Source organism: Coturnix japonica, chromosome 12, assembly GCF_054131305.1.
Source record: "Coturnix japonica strain WE chromosome 12, WE-NBRP24, whole genome shotgun sequence".
Lineage (NCBI taxonomy): Eukaryota > Metazoa > Chordata > Aves > Galliformes > Phasianidae > Coturnix > Coturnix japonica.
This window is the reverse complement of record NC_140674.1, coordinates 3,800,032-3,825,619: the sequence shown is the minus strand read 5'-3', so window position 1 is coordinate 3,825,619 and position 25,588 is coordinate 3,800,032. Positions and strand designations below refer to the sequence as shown.

Below are 25,588 nucleotides of genomic sequence, written 5' to 3'. Positions count from 1 at the left end.
GAGGTGAGGTGGGTGAATAAAGCTTAAACGAGCTCATGGGAAAACTGGAAAACAACTTGAGATAAATGCTCACTGTAAATTACTTAACAGACAAACCACAGCGCCTCAAGGAAAGGGTCTGAGAATAGTTGAAGGCAATTAAAGAACTATGGAAATGGTACCACGAAGGTCTGCTGCGTTCGTGAGGCACCTGCATACAGCTGTGGTTAGGGGCAGAACACTGAGCTACTGAGCCCTATTGCCTGGTGTCCATCTCGGTGTTACAAAGCTGTAACTCTGCCTTTATTAAAAACAGTTAAATATCACAGAATTTAATGGTAACAACCCAGAAAAGTAACGTTTAAATGCAACTTTGCCATCTAAAATGGTTCTGGATCTGGAGACGAAGATGCAATGAACACTTACACTGCGTGCCTTACGCCAGTCCTTCCTTTCATGTAGTTCATTCCTGTCCTGTCCTTTCGATTTAAATCTTCTAGCTTCTGTTGGCCCAACCATGATATCTGCATCTGGGGACTAACAGACACAGAGCAGCGTTATGACAGAGCACAAACGATTCCGAGTTGGCTGTTATTTAGACAGCATTCCCTCCAGTTCTGTGTCTGGCTGTGCTTCAGATTTAGTTGTTCAAATTACACCCATCATTGTACAAACCTTCCCGATACCCTTCTGCAATTTGCCTCCTCCCACTGAATGTGCACAAAAATACCCATTAATTGTTGCAATAAAAACAGCTACATACAATGCTGGCGTTTCCCATTCATTAATGCAGCACGTGCCTGTAATGAGGACACTCTCAGATCAGGCAAAAACAGGGGTAAGAATAAATCCAAGTTAACAACAGAAATATTGTAAGACAAAAAGCCACACAACGTGAAAACCAAATAGCTTTGAAATGCACAATCCATATCTACTTCAGCATCCAGTAACTTATCCATACACAAACTCCTGAAAGGCTGTACTTAGCACCACCTAAACCCAGAAGCAGAAAGCAACGCATTCAGCATTTTGTGTATTGCAGTTAGAAAGAGACGATAGAGTAAGTGCAGATCTTCAGAGCAACGTCACGTTTGAATTATGTAACCTCATACCCCAGTAACACTGACACGATAAAAGGGAAAAACCATGTGAGAACAGCTCAGGAGGAAATACTGCCCTGGGAACAACTGAGAACTTCTGCTCAGCAACTGACTGCTCTGTATTTATTGTTGACCCTCATCTGCCATAGAATTATTTAGTCTGGGAAAGACCTTCAAGACTGTCAAGTCCAATCAGTGTTTTAAGTACCTGGTGTTAGATACTGATACCTGTACACAGCTATCATGCAGAAAGCATACATTAGATTGTATAAAACTGTATACATTCATATTTTTAGGGATTTTCTAAGGAATGCACAGGGTGTTTGGGATCAATTGAAAAGTGGATTAGGGATCAGCAGGATCCAACTCTAAGGTATGCTGTGGCATATTAGAGACAGCATGTTAAGTGGGAAGATGTGGTGACCCTCATGATGCATGTGGATGAGCAGCAAACTCCAGGCTGAAAGAAAATCATTCCCTACTGCTGGCTGATACCATGTTGTCAGTATGGGGAAATAAGGGAGCTGAAATCATTTATGGAAACACCAAACATGCTGCAGAAACATTTATCTGTAGCCAGCTGAGATGCAAGTATCTCTTGTGGCAAACACAGATTCACAGATCTTATCAAGGGTTCATCTGTTGTAATGCTGATGTCTGTGCACGCTGCTTACACAACCAAAGAACTGGCTATAAGGGTTATAAAAACAGTTCCTTAAGACACTATAAAGTATAACAGACAGAAGTTTTTAACAATTACTGTTATCCTTTGCCTTCAGATTGATAGAATCAGCACAGAACAGCATCCTCCAAGACTTTGTTAAAGAAACTACTAACAGATAATAACAACCATTTTCCCCCCATAAACAGATTAAAATGGAGGTGATAAAATGGGTGTTGAATGACAAAATTTAGGGCACAACAAAACTGCCTGCAAAAGTGCCCAGAAGCAGGAGATACTTCAGCAGCTGAATGGGACTGAAGGGTTAATTTGTAAGAAATCAGGAAAGATTTCTGGAGAACATTTACTGTGCTACGACAGAAAGAAAAGAGAAGAGAACATGTAATAGGTCTTCAGAGACGCAGTTCAAACCAAGCTGGGCCCACAAACCCTGATTTACCCATAAACCCACAGTTACGCTGTATATAATAGTTTTAACGTGAAGAACTTCTATCTTGACTTTGTTACAACCTTTTTTTTTGGAGGGGGGGGGGACAAATTTAAAATAATCAAAGTATTGCTGAGCCATAACCAAGATCCTTCCAGTTGCTTTTCCAAAGAAACCTGCACCTGTGGAGCCACAACTACCTGTATACAGGTACACAACTTCTTTACCTGGATTTCACTGTGTTTGGGATGGACATTGCAACACTTACTTGTGTAAAAAATCTTGTTCAGATCCCTGCTCCGACTCGTGCTCCTGGATCTGCTCCCCCATTTGTCTGGTGTTCTCTCTCAAGACAGTTGAGGTGAGCTGTGGTGGCTGCAGTGCTCCTGGAGTATGGATGTTCTCATTCCTGTTCAGCCAAGAGCCTTCCAGACTCTCATCTAGGAAAGGAACATTCAGAATTACTGCTGTGTTACTGATGGGGTAAAACATAGTGTTGCTGCCTTTAAATTCCTCTCAGCCAACTCACGGAACCTTCTGTTAATAATTAAAGCTTTCCATCTATGCTGCACTTCAACACAGAGGCAGCACCTTCCACTAAGTGATGTTTTCAGCAGGTTAGTATCTATTGTAGTAGATGTGCCTTTAAGATCAGCTGGGTAAGAACTCAAAATGGTCCTTTTTGTGTTCTGCTAAGGAAGGATTCCTACCAGTTATTCCCAGCAATAACAACTACTCAAAGTAGAAATACTTAAAACAAAAGATTGCAAACATCCTGCACTGCAGCACTGCCTGCTTTGTTGGGTGGCTCGTACACACTTCACAAAAACAATTCCTAAGTACCAACTTTGCAATCTAAATATAAGACTGTTCACCTTGTACATCAAATGAAACACGACTGAACACCACGATGGGAGTGGAAACATCAGTGAGCAGCATCCCAGTGGAGCACAGAGGGACATTTTAAATAAGGACAGGTTTAAATCTGGCTGGTGTCAATTTCAGCATATTTAGAGTTCAGAGCAGATGGGAGGATGGAGATGGGAAGCTGACTGAAGGTGTAATGTGGGATGCTGGGCTTGCACTGAGAAAGCAGTAAAATGGAGATGAAGGGCTGGTGGGGCCTGAGATGAACATGTGAGAACACAGCTGTGCAGACAAGAGACATGTGGAAGTTGCTGCAGCAAGTGAAAGACAAGAGACTACAGAAGAAAAGACATGGTCATGGATTTATTGACAGGAGGAAATAGAGAGAGTAGCTGTAGAGCTCAACAGGTCTCTTTGCTTTTCCTATGCCTTTTATTACTGTTTGGGCATAAAAGCTGTCTAAAAAGTTGCCTATTTATTATTGAATTTGCCTTTTATAAAACTAAGGGTTTTTTAAAATCCTTTTTATGTTTCACTTCCTTAAGGCATTATGAAGAGATGTCAGAACCACCCATACAGACAGCAGTTCCACTTTCAGTAACAACTGAACAATTCTCCAGCCCAGTCAGCTGAACCCAATACACACCGGGCTGAGGGCAGGAAGGAACTACAGGGTCTGGCTTTGCTTCTTAGATGCCACGATAGCTCCTGCAGTGACTATGTCCTTTCTTTAGAGTGGGATTTAAACACCTTAGCAGGATTCAGAAGCAGGTCTGCATTTGTGGTTCCAGTGCTAGATTAAAACTGAAACTACGACTTCTGGAAGGGTTATAAAAATATGTAAAGATAAAAAACAACGGCCTGTGTACCTGCTGCATACAGACTATCTGTAGGCAACCAGCTGCTCATCAGACTGATTCTTCATAGCTCCACTTCCACAGACCAGTGAACAGTAAATACTTATTTCTAAGAAGAGGATTACATTTCTGAGTCCTTCTTGAGCTCATTATATGTGCATACTAAATGAGCCCCCTCCTTGTGCAGCAGTCTGTATCTGCCCACAAAAAACACACAAACTGGCTCCAGGCCGTACTGCTGTTATGTGATCTCCTGTGGAAACTGTGGCACACTCAGATCTTTCAGAAAGTGAACAATGAGGTGAATGGCCACAGATTGAGGCTCACAGCATTTTAAGTCAGGGTTGGTTTTGGAAAATACAGGACCCCAGATATTGCAAAGAAAGGTAATATTCAAAAGGAAGGTGTTGCAAGTCAGAGCTTCCTCCTATTGATCACTGAACAAGGCAGGCATGAAAGAGAGTGGGGCAAACAATGTCATAAAACCTCCACCCTAAGAATAAGACTCACCTTGAGGGGGAGCTGAGATGTTACTACAGTTAGTGGAAAAATAAGGATACGGGTAGAAAAAATAGATTAGAATTAAAGTAGTAACAGGAGGAGAGAAAAAAAACGACCCCAGTTGAATCCTGCATAAACCACGGCAACATGAAGGAAGCAAAACAATGTCTGAAGGAAGCAAGCTGTGCTTTCTTCTACCCAGGCTCTAGGTTGGCTCATGCACCGCTCAGCATAAGCTGTAGGGGAGAATGGACCTGGCTATGAGTGTGTACAGACCAACATTTGAAGAATGGGGTATCTTTGGTAAGTGGTTACATATTCAGGAGAACTGGAATTAGATTCTTCACTGAGGGGTTACTATGGCAGATATCAACCTTGGAAAACACTCCGGAGTTTAAAGATCTCACTTATAATTGCTGTCTATTGAAACAGCATGTTCGCATAAACATGCACTGCATGGTGCAATTTGACACTTATCAACCAGGAACAGATGCAATCTTGTAAGAAGTTGGCCACCATTGCCAAATTCCTCATGTACACTCCTGAAGTCATAGAAAAAGTAAATACAATGTTGATTGGTGCCACCTTGAACAAAAACATGCATCTCTTTAGTGTTCCCCGGTGTCCTGGCAAAGCAGTGATCTATATCAGAATTCCTGCCCCAGGTTTGCTCCAACACCCCATCAATTAACAACTGCTTCAAAACAAAACAGAAGCAGAAATCTGTGACTGGGAATGGTGCAGAGCAGTTCACTCCACAGCCACCTCCTGTCTCCACTGCCAGTAGCAGCTTTTAGTAGTTCTCCATCTGAAACTCTCAGGACAAGCAGGAGCAGGGAATTACGAGGCTATTTCTCATACAGAAACGGTGAAGCTTGATAGGAATTTGCAGAACAAGTGCTTTGCTTTCATCACATACACAACACAAGGAAAGCTGTAATGCATGTACAAATGAGAAACACCTCCACTAGGCAGAATAAAACCATACAAACCTTCTACTCTCTTTTTGTGTAGCGGTGGCCGTCCTTTCTTATTTCTGACCGAAGAGGTTTTGCTGCTGCTGCTCCCACTGTTAACAGACATCCTGTCATCTTCGCCGCCTGTAACTAGTGAGTTCCTATAGGAAATCAGTGGGAGCCACACGTCTTCTCTTCTCTCCATCATCTGCTCTGTCAGAAACTTTTCTAAGTAGGTGTGACTGAAAATAGAAAACAAATTGCAGAGGCTCAGAGTGTTGTTTCCTCTGTAATTAATGTGCAAGTCCTCCCCACAGTGCTGAGAGCTTAACAGAAATCTGCCATGGCGTCTCCTTACTTTAATTTGATAGTGTATGTTGATAAGGCTTCATACCTCAAAGTGATTCAGAATTCACAGCATTCCCTCAAAACAAAGTTACAGCTTATTGTGCACAGGTTACTCAGATAAGCAACTTAAAGTTTCCTCTCCCCAACATCTTCCTATATTTGCCTGCAGTCATTCACAGTGCAGGTCTACTCGAATTCCCCTTCTATCCTGCATAGCAAGTGAGCCACTTCTCTATATTGCTTGTGTGTCAACAGACAATCTGAATTAGTAGACTGAGGATATAATTTAGCATCTTTGGAATGGGAGGAGAACAGTTTCCTCAAATACAAGCAGATATTTTTCAGTAAAAAGCTGAAGATCCATTCCACTGCCACAGAGAAGCCCAGTGAGTACTTGTTAACTCAGGGGAGGAACAAACCAACTTCTGTCCCACATATGGCCAGGAGGACATGTGAGCTGTCTTCCTTTTCCATTGAACGTTCATCCATAAAATGAGTAAGAAAAGCCACACAAAAGTGATTTCCAATGAGTTCCAAGCATTCAGAATTAAAGCAAGAGAAGGCACTGTACTTCAGCATTACCTCCTTCTGTCCAAAAAATACATTATGATGCACTCTGTGTATTATGAATGAGATCACAATCTCATTCAGCACCACACTGCCAAGTGGCAATAAGAGTAATAGTAACAATAACACTATATTAACAGTAACACAAATAATATGAATTATACTAATAATTAAGAAGTAAATCAGAAAAGAAGCAGAAGCTTAGCAAAACAGTAGTGTTTCCTGAACTGGGAACGGTATCGTGCACGAAGGGCAGGTGACAGGCAGACACACTGAATCAACAGTCTGTTTTTTTTGAGGTAGGGAAGGCAATGTGGAAGGTCGGCAGCCCTCCAGTTTGCCCCCATACATGCAGACAGGCAGGTATGTCGATGAGATGTTCAGGGTTATTCTAGAGCACTTTAACCTCCAGACTAACAGCCCATTGCTGAGCTTACAGTCAGCTGGCAGGAGACCAAGGCAGCAGGGAGGTAAGTGATCCCGTACACAGGACTTCTCCACCAGATGGTGGTCATGTTCCTTCCTGCTTGCAGCCTGCTGCCCCTTTGCAGGGCGGGGGAGAGGTCCCTCTGGATTGGAGCAGCCATGCTACAGAGAAGGGCAAAATTAACTATCCAGAGTATAACTGAGAATGTAATGTCAGCAAACTGCTATGGGGCAGTGAACCCACTGCCTGACGAGTGCAAACATGACAGATCTCTCAAGTGAAGGAATGCAGAGATCTCCAAAAAACCATCTTTACATACACGCTGGTTATCTTGACTCTCTCCATAGTTACAGCAGCCAATGGAATCTAGGCCATATCTGAGCTTATCTTAAAGCACTAATTTAGGACAGATCAGAGGAATCATGTCCTAAAGACCCTATTTCTTTTCATCAATCTTCAAATGCAGCTGAAGTAAATAGCCCAGACACACAAGGCTACAAGACAGCTAAAATCAGGAGAAATGGATTCCACCACAGCAACCTCTGCAGTCCTGAGAAGAAGGTGAGAAATAAATGTAAATGGTATCACAGAGGGGTAAAGAAAGAGAAATACTGAACTTCATACGAAGGGTCAGGTCTGATTTAGCTGTCAGGTACGCTGGGTACAGTGATATAACTTCAGATTTTAGACACCGGAGAAACTTGTGGAAGAACCAATAAGTGTGCAGGAAAAATAAGATGCATTAAATTCAACTCGAATTGGGCTAATTACACTTAAGCGAGCAGATAGAGGGAACCTGCAGTTCAGCTGGAAAGGCAGCCAGAAAATCCTTGTTATTATTAAGCCCTGTCCTAAAGAACAGAACAGAGGTTGACAAAAGTCACAGTCACAGTAGTATGATGTTACATACACTTGTAGAATGACTTAAGTTCACTGTGGCCAGAAGAATAACTAAAAAGATATCTACAACCATAAATGATCATTAATGGTAATTACATATTTAAATTGCCATGGAATTATTCAAAGAACTCAGTTCTAGTCTGGCACACAGAGCTATGATGACATTTAACTACACTGTTTTTCCTTTACTGTTTCTATGCCATGGCCAGATCTTGGATGTTTGTTACAGAACACACCAGAAATGAATACTCTTACCTCTGCAGTGATGCTGACAACACATCTTTGCTATGAACTTGCCTTCACTAATGCAGCTTTCTCTTTATCAATTCTCTCAATATCCATGGCTGCCTTTGCCATTTTTTCACATGTTAGTCACACAACAGTGTTTCTTGCTATATATTCAGCTCTCATCAACAGTGTGTCTGATTTACTTCATTTTTGGTACCTCACCTGCAGCCACTGATGGCCATGCAAATACAAGTTGCTTGTTTTAGTCTGAGGTTTCTATCACTCTGCTTTTTCCTAAACAACAACAGTGCTGTCTCTCACCCTGTCTTTCCATCCTATCGGACCAGTAACAGAAGCCTCGGCAACTCAATTTACCAAGTTGAAAAGTTCTTAAAATAAACATAAATATACTTCTCATATGAATGTCTAACAGAAATGAATGTCACTGCAATGTTTAGAGGCCTATATAGTTCACATACTGCTTACAGCTCATTCCTTTTTCTGCTTGTCTGACAAATGATGCTTCTTATTTTCAGTGCTCCATGGGAAATTTTAAGCAGTGTTATAAGTCTAAAGTTCACTTAATCAGTTGATTTGATTCTTCTTTTCTGATTTATTTTTATTACTAAAAAATATAAATTGATGAATAACTATATAAAAAGCCACAATGCCTTCCTAAAACTCCCATTAGACAATGAGAAGCTGGAAGCAGAGGTTTCAGCTATATTGAATCATCAACAATATTCAACACAGCTCAGCAAAACCCACCACAGAAAACAAGGCTGTTACTTACACAGTCTTTTTGTCCTGCCGCAGGAGTTTAGAAGAAAATTCACTAAGCACTTCCAGGAAAGCAAGGTTAGGAGGTGGATAGTCTTGTCCCTTTTGATTCTGATATTTGAAGGCAAACTCTATTCCATCCCTACAGTAAAGAAATTTCAACACGGTCAGACATTTCTAAGAAAATAAAACAATATCAACATCATCCCATCACCTCTAAATGCTGCCTCAATCCATCACTCTTATTTTTCACTACTAGCAAATAGCAGCTTTTGGACCTGAAGGAAATCAAATGTTCCCTTTGAATGAGTGCAGATTCAAAGTCAATGACAAAACATTGCCAGTCTCCTGTTAGAAGGAACTCACTGCAATGTAAGGAATTTGGCAGCTGTGGAAAGGCACTGCCTTAGCAGGAACAGCCAGTTGGCTTTTTCTTTTTAAAGCCTGAAGCAGATGCTTGCAGTAACAATTATATATGAGGTCTAACAAGGAATAACTTACACATCTACAGTCAGGGAAGAAAATTTACTTACCATCAATACTGATCCATGCATATCTGCCTTGTCTTTGCTTTATCATTTGAGACTAAGGAAAACTACTTTTACAAGACCCAATATGGCAAATGCATGCCCGGACATCTCCTTGTCATAGCAAGTGTTCAGCAGCCTACTGATTTCCTTTCAGGTCAGGGGAAACCCAGAAAGATTTACAGGAGAAAGTGGAAGGGAAATGCAGAATGACTACAGACTTAAACAAACAAACAAAAAACCCAAACACTGTTGTTGCAGGTAGATTTGAGCCTAAAAATGTCCAATTAAGTTCATACAGCAGACATCTTCGAAGTATAATCCCGAGACCCTGGCCTAGGACCGGGTCTGAGATGCCTTCTATGCAAACAGTAAGCATAGAGTTAGAGGAGTAACAGTAAGGATGGCTCCTTTCCAAAGATATCAGCAATAGGTGCCTTTCTTAGGGACACACACAGTAAGAGCAGCTCTGGTTCTCCTGGTAGTAATGATGCAGTGACCATGGCAGAGAAATAGATGCTGCGCCATCCTGGTCTGCTCACATGCCTTCTCACAGTCTGCTTGCTGAAAAGGTCCTCAGAACACTGGTATTTGTGCTATTGTAATGGCTTTACTCATAGCATAAAGGATGCCTGAAAAGGTACTCATCAAACTAGACAAGATTCTGGGCTTCACAGTTACACCTATGTTATCTTCCTTACTCAGCCTCAGTTTCAATTGATTTGAATCATTTAGTATAGGTAAAGGAACTTGTTTTTTCTCAATGGGATCCAGGTTCACTGTGTACTACTGGATTTCCCTTCTGGATAAGGACTGACAACACAGTTAAGCTGCTGAGCAAAAACATTAAGGTGAAGTAATATAAAAATCTAGTTTATTTACCACCACTCACTTGTGTAGTGTGGCCACAGCCTCCCTTGTCTTGATCTGATCCAAGCCAAAAGTGAGGGCAAACCGACGAGCCAGTTCCTTAATTCCACTAACGTGGGCAGATGTCCTGTCCAGATTAGGACCTTGCTCCTGAACAAGTTCATTGAACAGCTAGAGAAAGAACTCAGTTGTTAGAATCTGTGTGCTAAAAACATGTTCATTGACAAAGTCTTTTATTCTTAACCTGCGAGGGCAGAGTGGGCATTAAGCTCACTTCTTTTATTTACATAGATATGGCAGATTTCACTTATCTTCTAATCCACCTCAGCTCCCAGATCACTGTCTGTGTAAGGGCTGTTTGACAACTGTCCCCCACCTTGTACTTGTGCAGACCACAACTCGTAGGCAGTGTTCTGCACATAACTTCACTGGACTCTATAGACTGCTTTCCCACATCAAGATGATTCTGCATTCTGAAGCTGCTTTCTAAAATACCTGCAATCCCCCACCACATCAGCACCAGCCAGAAAATTAGGAGGCAAAATTTCTATTGCATCATTCAAGACTTAATGTATATCTGAACATTACTAGGTAAATGCCTTCAAAACCTGCTTGGTAATGCCATTTCAGCACAATAATTAACAACTCACTAGTTTTCTAAACAGTTCTTTATCTACATTATCTTGTTATAGTACCACTTAGTCCACATCTTACTAACTTGATAATGAGATCATCAGAGGAGACCGTGTCAACAACTGCATTAAATTTATCATTTCTGTCCTATCCACAAGTTCTGTTACCACATAATTAATGAAAGCAGCTTCCTCTGGCGTGATTTCTCCTTGAGAAATTCATACTGACTGTAAGCTATCACTTAGAAACTTGCAAATATCTTGTCTGATATATATTTTACTTGTGATGTGGTGCTAGGCTGACAGATCTCTGGCATCTGGCTTCTTCCTTTCCCCAAGCCTTAAGGACAGGAATTACTTTGACACTTAAAAGTTCCTCTGGAATTTCTTCAGTTTTTATCAGGTTTTCACACATCTTTCTTAGCTTCCAAATTGCTACAGGAAACTCTCTGGCAGTCTGGAATGAATGCTGGAAGGCCCAGCTGACTTGAAAACATCTAATTCATGTGAGAAACTTCTCTATGTAATGGATGTATCTAGTACTTCAAGGGCCTAAACAGTACTTAGGGAAGCACATGCTTTGTGCTGCCAGTAGAACAAAGATGGCTTTCATCATCAAGCCAATAATTTATGGTTGCTATAAAGCAAATTGTACATGGAAGAAACATGCTTAATAATATTGGAGGACTTCAGTTCATCACCTCAAAGTATGAAAAATTAATCCGTATTTAGACAAAGAGGAAAGGAGAAGTCATTCTAATTCCTCTTGTTCACCAGGTACCAGGAAACAAACACTATAAATCAGCTTGGATCAAACTGCAAAGTTCTTTTCTCTTCTTCCATTTTAACCTGACCAAAACTTTGCCTGTTGTTGGCTTAATGGTGCAGAGACAAATCAGTGTTGACAGCCTGAATCGCACAGCAGCACAGACTCTAAACAGAAGCACAAACTTTTTTTTAGCCTCCTTGTAAACAGTGCCAGAGAAAAGTCCTGCCCAGGAATTTCTGCCATGTGGGATTTCTAACAAAAATCAATATTCTTACCTGTTGCAAACTGAGAATGAGTGTCTTTGCACACTGGATTTTATCAATTTGCCTTGTTTTGCTCAGGGTTTCCTTAATGATATCCCCATAGTCATTGTAGTACTAGGAACAAACATGGAGAAAAATCCTCTTTAACAGAAATTCTTACACAATATTTCAGTATGTTTTTTTTCCCTTATTACTTCTAGTTCTTTTGAAAAGGCAGCAGTTAAAACGAAAACAACAAAAAAATCACAACAGTTTCAAACCCAGATTTCTTATATGAGAGGGAAGTAATGTTTCTGTATGAAATTCAAGCTGACAAGTTACCTGCACCCTGTGATGAGATGGGGACTTGTTATCACCTTCGTTATGTTTGTTACCATACTTGTTATATCTTTTCTAACAGACATATTGAAAAACAAAAGAGCATTTCCTGTCCCAAACTAAATGTTTGAAGAAAGTGAGCTGTGGCTGAAAATAATAAGAAGCAATAATACATTGAACCTACACATTATTGAACAGATAGCTACAATTAGAAGGTCCATGGTGAGTTTAGATGGCCATCATCCACTGAAGCCAGGAAACTGAATAAGGGATTAGTCAACATGAAGCACTGGTTCATTCTCTGCACTGAATGAGGAATGACTGCTGAGAAGCACAGCCTGCATAATCATTAAAGCTTTGGGCTGAGAATCTAAACTTTTTCTTTCCAGCATTCTTTCAGCTTGATTAATCCTTCTGCACTCATAACTATTTGTTTTCATTCCCTCTCAAATATTGTTCCTACCTTCTTTGCTACAGAAATCATCCTAGTTTGCCCTCTAAATTCAGTTTCTCTCACTCTTCCCTTATTTCAAGAGACAAAGGGAAGGAGAAAGAGAAAAATAAAGAGTAGCAGAAGGTAGGAAACCAACCTGAGTGTGATACCTTCATCTTGAAACTGCTGCTCAGTCTTCTTTGGGATCCCTAAGCTCTTAGAGACACGTGGGTACACCTGGCAATCTGATATAAGCTGAGGGACTCTGTGTAGCTTGGCAGTGTCAGGAGTGCTATGTGCATGCTCACCAGCAGGTAATTGTGCAAGCAAGAGCGTAAAGTGGCAGCTGTGTAACAAGTCTTTCTGAATTCCTCTGGGGCTAAATATTGCATAGAAGCAGTGTACGTTGATAAAATATTCAAGTACTGCATACCCACTTACAGCAGTCCCACAATGCACTTTTTTACTGCTATCCTGTATAAAACAATCTCTTCTCATAGAAAACCCAGCTTTCTTCCCTGCTACGGCAAACCCCAAGGCTAGGAGTGTCCCAGTGAAAGTGACAAACAACTGATAGTAGGGATTCTAGGAATTCATTTGAAGAGCAGGATAAGAAATGCTCTGTAAAGGTAAGTGCCTCTGAAAATACTCAGCATCTTGTAGGCTCTTAGTAAGGCTCTCCTCACATAGGAAGGCTAGTTCAGATCTCATAGTTTCTCAGTTACAGGTGTAATTTAAAAAGGAAAAACTAGTACAGAAATCAAGTAAGGCTGGCAAAGCTTTCAAGTGGTCAGTCTTCAACTACTGCACTGCAAGGGAGAGAAGCAAGTAACCTGACACTGCAATGTAAGCTCACTTAGGAGGAGCAGAATACACGGAGCTGTACCTTCATATAGTGTTTGAAGATATCAGCAGCTGCGTGCATGTCCACAATGTCATAAATTATCAGCTTGCTAAAGGCAGCCAGAAGGTTTCTTCTCTTATGTAAAGCTTCTATTTTGTTCGCTTCGTCTTCTTCATCTCCCTCTGAAAGCATCAACAATAAAGTTACTATAACTGCCTGTTATTTTCTAAAGCAACATTATATAAGAGTAGCGTACAGAAAAAAAGTCAATTATTTAAAATGGAAGCAAGGATTGCTGCAGGAGAAACTAAAATGAAAGATAATCATTCTTGGACGTTAGGACCTTCAGGGTATTTGGGAATTTCAGGAAGATGACACCATTCATTCACCAGGGGTGCTGTACAGGGAAACTGTATTACACAATTTACAGAAGAAAATGCAATCAGCTGTACCAATTGTGATCATAGCAAATAACATCTATTTAGTTGAGAGCTTTTTTAAAGGGGAATGTCCTAACCATCCTGAATTCAAACAGATCTGTGTAGGGGCCAGGAGGGACACAGCATCACTGAGACTCTCTTGCTTCACTCTATTCTCCACAAAGCTACTGTGTACAAGTCACATATTTTATAGTAGGAAATCTCTTATAAGCAGTAAGAGATTGACTGTAAGTATGCTTTAATCCTTACAACTGAAGCATCCTCTCTCATTATTCTTCATTTCTTTTTGTTGTTATAATATATTCTGAATACCAAAAGCTGTGAATTGTCAGACTGACTTCACGGAGTAGCGTTTGGGGTTGCAGATTACAAAGATCTTCATTCACCTTTTTGCTGTCTGCCCGGTCCAATTACAGCATGTTAAAAAGCACTAACGTAGCTCAGGAGAAAAATAAATACTGTCCTCTTAAAATCCGCACTTTATTTATTATTCTGATCATTGAGCTCTCAAAGTACAATTAACTTACACTGTGCACTTCTGGTGAAGCTGTGCTTCAAAATGCATTATTTTCTGGCTACTGTAATCCATGAAGAGATGCAAACTAGTGGGGAGCTAGTGAGCTGGAAGACTGAAAGCATCTCAAAAGCAAGAACAAATTCTAAGACCTTAGTCCTATACAATACTGTCTGAAAAGATCAAAACCAGCACCTGTGTGCCATGTAACTGAGTATGTATTTAAGCATTTCTAACACACAGTAACAGCAATAAGTTATTTTAAAGTAGATCTCAATGACAAATCTGTCCTCCCTTGACTGAAAGCAAACAATCTTGTCATCCTTCTGAGGAAGCAGAGATGCCTCTCAAATCACAGCCACACAAGGATGCCTAAGAAATAACAAGGACACAACAAGCATACACAATACTTCTCCAACTATTTGGTCTCCAATGACTTTCAAATCAAGAATCCTAAGCTTTATTTTGAAAGTTGTACTATTTTAGTACTTCAGTGTTTCGAAAATAAATACTAAGAAAAAGATTAAATAAAAAGAACAGTTTTGTACAGATTAGTAGCATGTTGTTTACAGGCTGCTCCCATGTATTCTGTAGACATCTGGTCTTTCATAACTACTTTTTAACACACATAGCTGAATGGTCCATATGCACACATACCATCTGCCCTCCTACAACTAAGGAAGGAATAATTTTGAAAACATTTTTGAGTAAATTGATCTGAAAATTCTAATTTCCTCTTTTCTCTGCATCTGTTGTGGGAAAAATGCTAAGTAGAAAACTTGAAAGCTAAACGTACCCATGCTCTGGTTTTCATCATCTTGGTCAATGAAGACATGGTCCATCACAAAACTGAGAAGTTCTGACTGAAGGCCTGAGTCTGGATTAAACACCAATGGCTGAAGACCTTCACGACCCCCAGTCATCAGCTGGTGGCTAAAAATCATCAAGAGATCACAGAGCAGCATGAAGGCCTGAAAGGCAAAAGAGACAGAAGAAGAGTAAGAAGCATAAGTCAAGAAAGTAAAAACCAAAATACCAGTTATCTAATTCCTAGATATTCTCTCCTTTAACTCAACTGAATTCTGCATGTTTCTGTGCTGTGAGGAGCGTTCTCTGGGGTTTCTCTTAGGAATAAGATACATGGTATTTTAAAACTATGTAGGAACTCTGTTTACTGATGTTCCATGTCCAGGATGAACCATATTAAATTTCTATTTCTTCTCTGTGGGAAGAACCACAAATCTCTACTGCATTAATGAAAAAATAAACAGTTAAAAGGTTAAAGAGGAGGGAAACTACAGCCTACTTAGATTTTGGACACAGGTGCCAGCATATGTTCTATGTCAAGAGCAACTATTCGGAGTACTAAAAATCATTACTAAAGTTAACCTACTGGAAGACAATGACACCTCAGAGCCCTTTAAAAATACCTAAGTAGGATGGTCTCTGAGTCCTTAATATTTATATCAACTTGCAGAAGGCGGCATAAAAGCCAAACAGAGCTGTCTTTCAAAAACAAAAACCAGTATCTGTTAGAAAGTATTACCTTTTAAAAATCACAAGAACCTGTGTTTATTAGACTTGGCAAAATCACAGAAGTGCTGATATAAAAAAGCAATTTGCAGACAACTAAAAGATGTCAAGAGACCTGATATAAATCAGCAAACATTAAAGCCCGAACAAATACACCAGCTATTCTTTACTGCAGAGTCTGCAAATTATTTCAATAAGTGCTTGGATTTAATTTCTTTTATTACAGTTCCTAAATATACTGAGCAGAAGCTTCCCAATCCACACACGCTTTTGGCTTTCCAAACACTGAACGCAGATAACTGGAAAATTACTTTGAACCATTAAAAAAAAATAAAAGAATACCTTGCTATGATCATGTTTTGCATGTGTACCTTTGGCATACGTGTGCTCTCGTGCCCATGCAGACAGGTGCATGCACTTAAAACTGCAAACAGGTTTGTGAAGAAGCACAGCAACCTATGTTATATTGACCACATTCTTGAGAATCGAATAAAATCATCCAGATCTTGATATTTATTTAATGAAGACACTCGGTAACTGGATATTTTACTTTGCTTTACCAAGGAGACATAATTATTTGTCAAGTAACTATTTGTGCAAAGTGTGAAATTAAATCTGTAGTGTAAGTTAGAATATTTTTGTCAAATTCTTTAACATTCTTTTTCTGCTAGAAAGCATCTGTAAGAATGACCCGCACTGCTAGAAGCCTCAATTTTCTCCAATTAGCCACCACGGGAAACAGAAACACAATAATTAGCATTTACTGCTACATGTAATGGAAATATTAGGATGACAAAATAACTAAATAATGAAGCTTAAAATTTTTTCCCCAAATGTCCATGAGGCATTTGACTCATGTAGGAAGGCAGTTGCTCTACATTAGGGCAGCTGCCCTAATACTCAATGCAAAGGGAAAAAAAAATCCCAAAATATTCAGCCTCAGATTGATTCAGATTCACCCAATCTGAGTTCTGAATCATCCTCTAAAAGTGCCTGTTTACATCTGCTAATGCGCTACTTAAGAAGAGGAATGGACTTTAAAATTAGGTGATTCAGTTCGACACCTACACTAAAGACAGCTGAATGTGGGCCTAAGCATCTATTGATATATCTAAAATGAATTTGATATTAGCTGTGACATGAAGGTGATTTTAATAGTTCTTTTTATTGAGCATCAGATCAGTTTTACTTGAAGGAAAATCATGAGCGCCTTCTAAGTTTGGTGCAACGTCATATTGAGTTTTACTACAGTTTCTAACATTCACATGTCAGTAAGAACACAGGACAGACACTTCCTTTACCTGCTCCTTAACTGGGGTGTTGACGTTTGATAGACACTGCTGGCAGACAGCTAGAAAGGATTTCACAGTTTTCCTCAATACCAGCAAGTCCTCCTAGAATAAATATCAAAAAGCTAATATTAATATGTAAATATTAATAAAAGGTTGCTAAGAAAAAAGCATAAGATGTTGATAATTGCACACATTCAACCCTATGAGCTGGTAAAACAAAGAGAGACCATGTAAATATATGCAGAGTAAAAAAGTCATTAGTCTTCAGACAAACAGCACAAGGTTGCCCTGCAATAAATACTACTAATAAATACATTGCCGTGTTCTATATTAGCTGTGTTCTATATTGGATGTAAATTATAATAAATGCTTTAGAAGAAAAAGATCCATACATGGAGGCCAGTCCACCTGGTGGTTTAAAAATCATTCTGTACGTAGATAAATCCACATCAACCAAAAACATCAATGAGCAATCTCAAATTGAACAAAAACATCATCCTAACTGCCTGCAGACACGGGGCATGTGAAGGCATGTGGCAGAAATGCAATGACATGGGGAAAAAGGAGGTTTGTTGATCTAGAGAAAAAAGGATTTGTGGGTAGAAAAAATAAATACAAAAAAAATACATCACTTGGCACCTATTTAAACAGTTTCTCTGTTCACGTTAGGAGCAAATTCAACACAGAGAGAAAAACAGGCACCACAAACCAGTAGGACTTGTGTTAACCTCAGGTTTTGTCAAAGAGGACCAGCTTTGTCAGCATCCACTCGTAGATTCTGATACTCTGCATTGCTCAGTGATACCAGCAAAGCTCCTGCCCTGCCTGGCAGCATTTCTGACATGCATCTGCAGCTGCTTCAAAGATCTTTTTACCCCTGTTTTCACCAGAGATTTTGTGTAAAGAAGGGATCTAAATTACAGTCATTAATTCTCACTGAGACTGCTGGCCCATCACTACTGCTGACATTTTCTGCATGGTATCGCCTGTATCAGCTTTCAGATAGAAGACATGTCCTGCTGAACATCCAAACAAAGCCTGAAGATGCCATGCAGTCTATAAGCAACATTTTGCCTGCCAAAAATCCTGATTTTTGAGTTTGCTGTCTCTTCAGTCCATGTGTCTCATTTCTAGTTTTAGCTCCTTTTACTGAATCCTATCCTAAGATCTCATTATTTCTTCTTGACTGAAAAGCCTTTTGGTGGTCCATATGCTCTTCCTGTACTGAAATCACAACAGAAGGCAGGTATGCAAATGCACCTAAGCAGCCCACAGGTTCCTAGATCTCTGAACCTCTTAATTTTCAGTAAAGAAAGAGTGATTTTCTGATCTAGTTTCTGAAGATCTAGATGCTACATCACCTTTTTAATACTGATCGTTTTTCTCTCTTAATATAAGCAAAGATCCCTTTCTGCAACTGCATTAGACTACGATTACATGACCTATAATTTACCTCTGGTCTCTCCTAAGTGACAAATCTCTAGTGATCTTGTTCCCAGGCATCCCTACTGTTTGGCTGCCTCTGAAGCTATTACATCGGGATGACTTCCCAATTTCAATTTTTATCTAACATATTCACCACTTCTTAGCTACTGAATATGAATTACATTAAATATTCATACTAAGCTGCAATGCAATGCGATATTCATGTCTTACAGAAATTGGTATTTCAAAATAGCATCTTCGGTCAAAAATGCAACTTTCTCAAGTTTATTTGATCCTTCTTGTTTCTTCTATTGGCTGTATTTGTTCAGCCTTGTACTGACCGTTTTCCATCAGCCATCCCAACAGTTTACCCAGCACTGATGGCAGGCTTATCAGTTTGCTGTAACATGTTTGTCTGGTTTACACTTTTAAACATAGGTATTACAATCACCACCATTTCTATCGCAACTACTTTCTAACATAATACCTTCCATTTAAATGCTAATGATTGAAAAGAGAAACTAAAACCTACATAAAAATCCTACATAAAAGTTTAGGAATTGAATGTTTCCATTTTTCTTCCTGTCCAAGTCTGAATAGCACCTACCAAACACTATTTATTATCCTCTCTTGATAGCACAGCAAACATGCAACTTGAAAAGTACAGACATCAAAAGAAAGCCTCACTGAACAGTGCAACAAAACCATCTGGAACTTCCTAAAACTGGAGAAATCCCCAGACTGCTGCACAGTGATAACGTGGCTGTTGGTTTGGTTGGTTTTTTAAACAGAAATGGGTATGGAAGAAAACCAATTGTATTTTCAAGTCTTTTACTGTTCTAAGTAACACAGCCAAGGTTCTTGAGGCAGGATTACAGGAGATGCTGGCTTCAGCAGGAAAGCTGGCATAAAATACGTACTGTCCTTTTGGTTGCTAGGCTAAAATCATGAAGCCACGCTGTTAAATGGATTACTGAAGAGACCCGTGATATAAATAACCCACTCCTGAACTATACAACTAAGATCTTCAAAATGTAACTAGTACATGGAAAAAGAATGAGCCATTAAGGACTTGAACTGATTTTGCCACCAACTGTAACTGGACAACTGTTTGCTTTGCAAGAGTTACCTAAAATTATTCAGTTATTTTCTAGTTTAAAATTGAAGTCAATGAGAAATGCTGCGATTTTGCCAGTTATTGTTTTTTTTCTTATTTTCTCACTGTCTTTCCTCTTGAACTACTTCTGTGGAGCATTAACTTACTTCTACCAAGCCTCCCAGTTCTTTGACAACCTTTCACCATGTTCAAGAGCTGTCAGGATTCAGCTTCTCTGCCGATCACAACCCAACCTTTGGCACCTGGTGACACTCCAGCATTTTGTGCTTTCTGTCATTGCATCCAGAGCAATATGAAGAGCCTCCAAGTCGCCATGATCTTCTTTAAATCCTTTTAAAATCCTCTCTACTAATTCATCTGCCCACTAATCACTTCGCAATAGCTCAGCATTAGGTTGGCCTGGCTGCAGCTCATTCAGAAGGGTTTCACCTCTGACTCGCTTTTGAATGCTTGTTCTATTGCTCCTTTTTTAGTTTTTAAACTGTTCTAAGACTTTGGATTCTGCAGATATTTCCTATTCACTGCATACATAACTCAGTGGCACCTGGTTTCTTGAATACACACAGAAACTAAGACGGAAAAACCAGCAGAATAACCTAATACTTCCCAACAGGAAGGAATTGTATTCAGCGGACTTTCTTCTTAGTTCCAATAACCAGCAGTTATAACCACTCCTTTCAAATGTCTTGTAAACATTTTACACTGTTTTTGCTTTTGTAAGTATGGTGATTGAAACTGCAGTGTGCAAACAGTGTTACACAGCATGAGGAGTCCTGCAGATAGTCCTCCTGGCAACGTGGTCAGGATAAACAACAGCTGATATGATGAGAACATGAGTGCAGCCATGCGTGTGAACAGAACCACCAATGTGAACTGTTCTGTGGGGGTGTTTGTCTAAAATAAATGATGATGCTGGGAGGAACTCTAGCAACTGCATTCTAGTTCTAGTCTGCTTAAAACCACCACATTAAGCAGGAGATTACCAAGAAACTTTGAGAAAAAGAAAAGTCACTTTGAAAATAAGTATAATGAAACCTTGTGATTATGGAATCACCTGGGTGTGGAACAGAGTGGCACCCATCACTGCAAACACTGCCTAGGCCTGGTCATGCACTGGCAGTCTCAAGAAGCCTGCACTCACCTGAAGGACGCTCAGTCCACGGCGCAACACCAAGGACCCACACCTCCAGTATGTATATATGACACTGCAGATGCTTTGAATGGCATGTGAATTAATGGACTGCAGCAAGTGACATGGATACACATGAAACTGGAGCACCCTCCTATCCAACAGGAGCCATGTTTAATTAGATGACCTAAAGCATCCAAAAGAAAGGTAGTGGACTTGTACCTCTCTCTTCCTACGAGAGCAACTGTACATGTCTAACTGTGTGTGCTGGGGAGGGGATTAGAATCAGTTGCAAATAATTACAGAAGGACATTCCACGTGTTCAGAAACATTTCTCGAGTGTCTGGTATTGTGGCTTACCTGCTGTATTGGTTATACTGATCCTGGAGATGTATTTCATTGACTGCACATTAGTTATGTGTCTTTCATGAATCAATAAGCTGCCATAACCCTAATTTGATTTAGATCACAAGAGTTGAACAGGTTTTCCCTGCCACACATAAAAAACCTACAGACACTAGTACACCTAGACTCATGTAGCCAGCCAGAATCCAAGACATACCCAGCACCTGTAACACAGAATGTCCCTCAGAAGGCAATGACAGTGGTCTAGGCTTAGGCACAATGCCCACCGCAGTAATTAAAACAGGACATTCCTTTTGGGAGAGAGGCTGCGTGTCTGGAAGAACCACCTGAATACCAGATAAACAACAGCTTCATCCTACAGAAGAGACTGTTTGCAGTTGTATCTCCCTGGTTGTCACAGAATCACAGAACAGTTTGGGTTGGAAAGGACCTTAGAGATCATATAATTCCAAAAAAATACGTAGAAAATATGAGTAGAAAGCTGAATGGACCTTCATATTAAAATACTGTGTCAGAAATATACCTCTAAGAGCCTAGATAACTAAAAAATACTAATGATGTACATCATCCCTCATTCTAATGTGTTTCTTATTAAAGTCTGTCTTCCCATACATCTTACTTCCAAAGTGATTCCCTTTAATGACTGCTAACTCATAAGCCTAAATCATGGCAACCAGCCATGGGCAAAATGATCCCATAATGACTTAATGGACAGATATACCGCAGCTGGATTTATTTTCACCATCAACAAATGAAAAATAAAAGTTCGATAGATCAAAACATGAAAAAAAATGCTCCAACTACATCAGGTTTGTGGATTTCTCTTCAACTTGTTTCTGCTGTGGGCGGGAAAGTACATTTATTATTATAGATTTCATACTTTAATTTGGTTCATTACTTCTGAAAATGTCCTAAAAGATCAGACAGTGGCCTCTAATTGAGAAACTGCTATGAAATGGTTCTGAAAATATTAAGTACAATGATCAAATTACATGTAATATTGTCCTTACTGCATTACACTTGCATGCATTTGCTTTTTATTAGTAACTGCCACTGCTAGTAACCCTATATTTAACAACATAAGAGATGTAACTAAAGGGCAAACAAGGTAAACATACATAAATATTAAGCTATATGTGACATGAAAACCACCAGTATTACTTGCAATTATTAGATAAGCACTGTTAACTTTACCTATCTATTCATACTAGCTGTTATATTCAGATTAAATACATTCATCAATAAAAACATAAAAGTCAACTAGTATCAAGTCCTGATAAAGACAAGCTTCTGCTATTCATATAGTTTATTCAGACATATGTATGAAACCAAATACATCTTAAAATACTAAGCAAGTCAAAATGCTTCACAATTGGTATAAAATAAAGTCAGTTGGCTTCACAATGGTATGAAATGATCATATACTGTGTGGAGTTGCAGAGAATCAGGTCCAATGCCTGTTAAGGTAAGTTCTGTTTCAGCAAAATTCCTATGATCAAATGTCTACTTACTTTGGAAGGGGAACCCTCAGTGATTTTCACCAGCTGCCAGAGAATAGAGTAATGCGAACACTGCAGTGCCTGAACAACTATCTGTAACACAGGCAACACAAAGAATGTAAGCAAGCTGGAAATAACAAACTGTAAAGCGTATGTAAAATGTGTGACATATTTAAGGGGCAAAAAAAGAAAAGAGCAGCAGCTCCTAGGAAGTATTTCCTGTTTTCATGGACATCAGCTTCCTTATTCAGCTTAGGGCAATAAGAAACTGGCCCAGTATCAATGGAAAATCTACTGCAGTTAGCTGGGAAACAAAGCAGACAAGAAAATCATGCATTGGAGTGCAGTAATGGGTGCAATCACAGCAGGGCAGAAGTACAACCCAATGCCTACATAGCCCAGGTCAAGAATACTGGTTTAAATACCTCTAAATCTTACTTCATGAGTAATGCAGTTTAGAACATGTAGTCAAATTAAGAAAAAGAGGACAAAATAAACATTTCGTCACGGACAACACAGGACAAGTATTTGTGAAGCCCTCAAAAGCATCAATGTCTTGTTAACATTTCAGTTCTATAATAGGTGCTAAAAATTCCTAAACCTTTTCAGCATGAAGGTACTTTCAGTGGTTTGTGGTTCTGTGCACAGTAAATGAAGTTTGTAACAGCTCTTAGCTGCTTCACAGATTGCTTTTGGGAAGAGTATTACTACAGGTGCCAAACTACTCTGTTCAGCAAACTTCTAGTGGTCTGAGGAAAGAAATACTGAGGAGAATTAAGGTTTCACAATCTTTTTCCTAACTCCTTAGAGAAGTAATCTGGGATGTGGCAATGAGACGGGCTATGGAAGTCAGTCGCTACGATGGCTCCATCTACTTTCACCAGACTTGGCTGTGAGAAAAGCCTCAAGACCTCCCAACACCTCCTTTCTAAAAAGGCTTCTAAAAGTAGATCAGAATTTCATTTTTCATTTTTTTTTTCCTAATTAACAGCTGGCTTCCAACAGAAATGAAAATACAGCTCAAATACTGCAGTAGGCAGCCCGCAGTTTAAGCTGAAATAGCATTCTGAGAGAATCTGAAATGTCTCTGTGCTCAGCGGTCCCTTTATTAAGAACGCTAACAAAACAGAAGTCCAAATTATACCTACTGAAAGAACCTCACTAGAAAGGTTGGCCAGCATTCTTGCTAAGTGTTTATCTGGTTTTTGTAAGCACTCATCTTACCTTCAATTCACAATAATTGAAATAATTTGAATGACAGACAAGGTTTACAAATAACATGCAAAATCATGACTTATGCAGTGCTTGTCACAGCCAGGGACATGAGTTACTCCATACTTTAAAATGAGAAAGGTGAGGCAAGTAGCTCAAAATCAAACTGAGTACAAAAGAAACAAGATCAGATTTTCCTCCTCCTGAAGAATATCTAACTACAAAAACAGCTTCACTTAAGGTTCTGTGATTTTCCTAAACACCTGACGCCTAATGCATTAATTTCTTGACTATCTCCACTGCAAAACTCTTGTAAACACTGAGTCCCCAAACGATGCAGTGCAGGTACTGCTAACGGTACCTGTTCTGGCATAGCTCCGTGTTCAATTCCAGTTCGTAGTAATCTGTAGCAGTTACTGAACAAATCCCATTTCGTGAGATCATGAGCACTAGAACAAGACATAATAAAGAGAGGTTAGTTGTGTTCCTTAGTACTCCATATTGCATCAGGAATATAGTCTGACCTGGCAGCACAGTGAGCAGTTTCGGTACTTCTGTGAAGTAGAGACAATACAGCATGCTGCCAAAGCAGCTGCACAATTAGTTCACGCCATATTAAAACCAGAAGTTAGGCTTTTAGATGGTAGGGGAAGATGTTTACCACATCGGATTTTTGTCAATAGGAGACAGACTCAATGCATATCCTGCAGCTCTAAATGTTACTTAAGCATAGCTACTAGCTCCTTCTCAGTGTTGTCCTCTAACTCATATTTTTCGTGTTGTGTCCTAAACACAGACAGAATTTCAGAAGACACTTCTCTGGCACTGCAGCAGAAACTATGGCCAAACTGCAGTCGTACCCAATGACTAATTACTCAACAGTTACATAATCCTCTGCCTTATAATTTAGCAAATAATTGCAAATATTAACACTAAATATTGAACACCCTGAAATATCCAAACTAAGAGCAATATACAGGTAATCAAGACTGAGGTCATGTTAACCATTCCATCCATTCCATATTTCAACCAACCTGATTTGCTGGGAAGAGAAATACAGACGAGATTAGCAACAGGAGTTTTAGTCCTACACACCTCAACAGCTGGTGTTATACGTTTGTAGTGAAAAACTGAGAGATATGAAAAGAAACATACGGTAACCTGAAGAATTATTTTCCACAACACATTCTGGTTTTTTTTAGGTAGAGAGAAACTGAGAAAATTTGAAACCATCTATAAAATGTTTATAAAAGAGCAAGTCCCCTCAAAACAATAAAAAGACGAGTTGATAATTAAAATACTCACCTCGAAGAAGGGATGCTCTGACTGAGCTGGAAAATCTGAATTAGATAAAGCAGCCTCACCCATCTGGCTCCCTTTCATCCCAGTGCTTTGATCAGTAAGATATGCTCACATTTCCTGTCCTCTGCTTCTGCTCTGTGTTGGAGCTGCCTGAGTTTGTTTAAATAATTAACTACGCTGCTCAGCAAGAAAGAATATTTCTCTGGCTCTGAGATGAACAGAGGCTGAACCGGGAGCTTCGAGATCCTGCTGAGAACCCACGTATGAAATCCTTTCCCAGTCTGGACTGTGCTGGTCCCACAACATGGATAACCTCTCAGATAAAAGTTGCACAGAATTCTTAACATTTAGTATCCTTTAAGTGAGAATAAGTGAAGTCTGTACTCTAGAGTTGTGCCACTAAGCCAAAGTGCATCTTAATTTCTATTTAAGATCTGAGAGCAAAAGGAAAATGATAGAAAAATCTAAAAGCAAAACAGCACCT

At 39.6% G+C, this 25,588-nt stretch overlaps 1 protein-coding gene across 7 annotated transcripts in view; it reads right to left on the bottom strand.

The window, feature by feature from the left end:
* Positions 1-25,588, bottom strand: part of STAG1 (STAG1 cohesin complex component) — a 149,441-nt gene that overhangs the window by 4,265 nt on the left and 119,588 nt on the right. For all 7 annotated transcript variants that reach the window (XM_032446719.2, XM_015870973.3, XM_085512621.1 and 4 more), the window contains 11 exons: positions 24,164-24,251; positions 22,603-22,683; positions 17,064-17,156; positions 15,026-15,200; positions 13,318-13,457; positions 11,693-11,794; positions 10,039-10,187; positions 8,633-8,761; positions 5,406-5,611; positions 2,457-2,628; positions 406-516 (listed from right to left, as the gene is read on the bottom strand). In XM_032446719.2, coding sequence (XP_032302610.1) covers positions 406-516; positions 2,457-2,628; positions 5,406-5,611; positions 8,633-8,761; positions 10,039-10,187; positions 11,693-11,794; positions 13,318-13,457; positions 15,026-15,200; positions 17,064-17,156; positions 22,603-22,683; positions 24,164-24,251 — 1,446 coding nt within the window. The remainder of the gene's footprint in view (positions 1-405; positions 517-2,456; positions 2,629-5,405; positions 5,612-8,632; positions 8,762-10,038; positions 10,188-11,692; positions 11,795-13,317; positions 13,458-15,025; positions 15,201-17,063; positions 17,157-22,602; positions 22,684-24,163; positions 24,252-25,588) is intronic.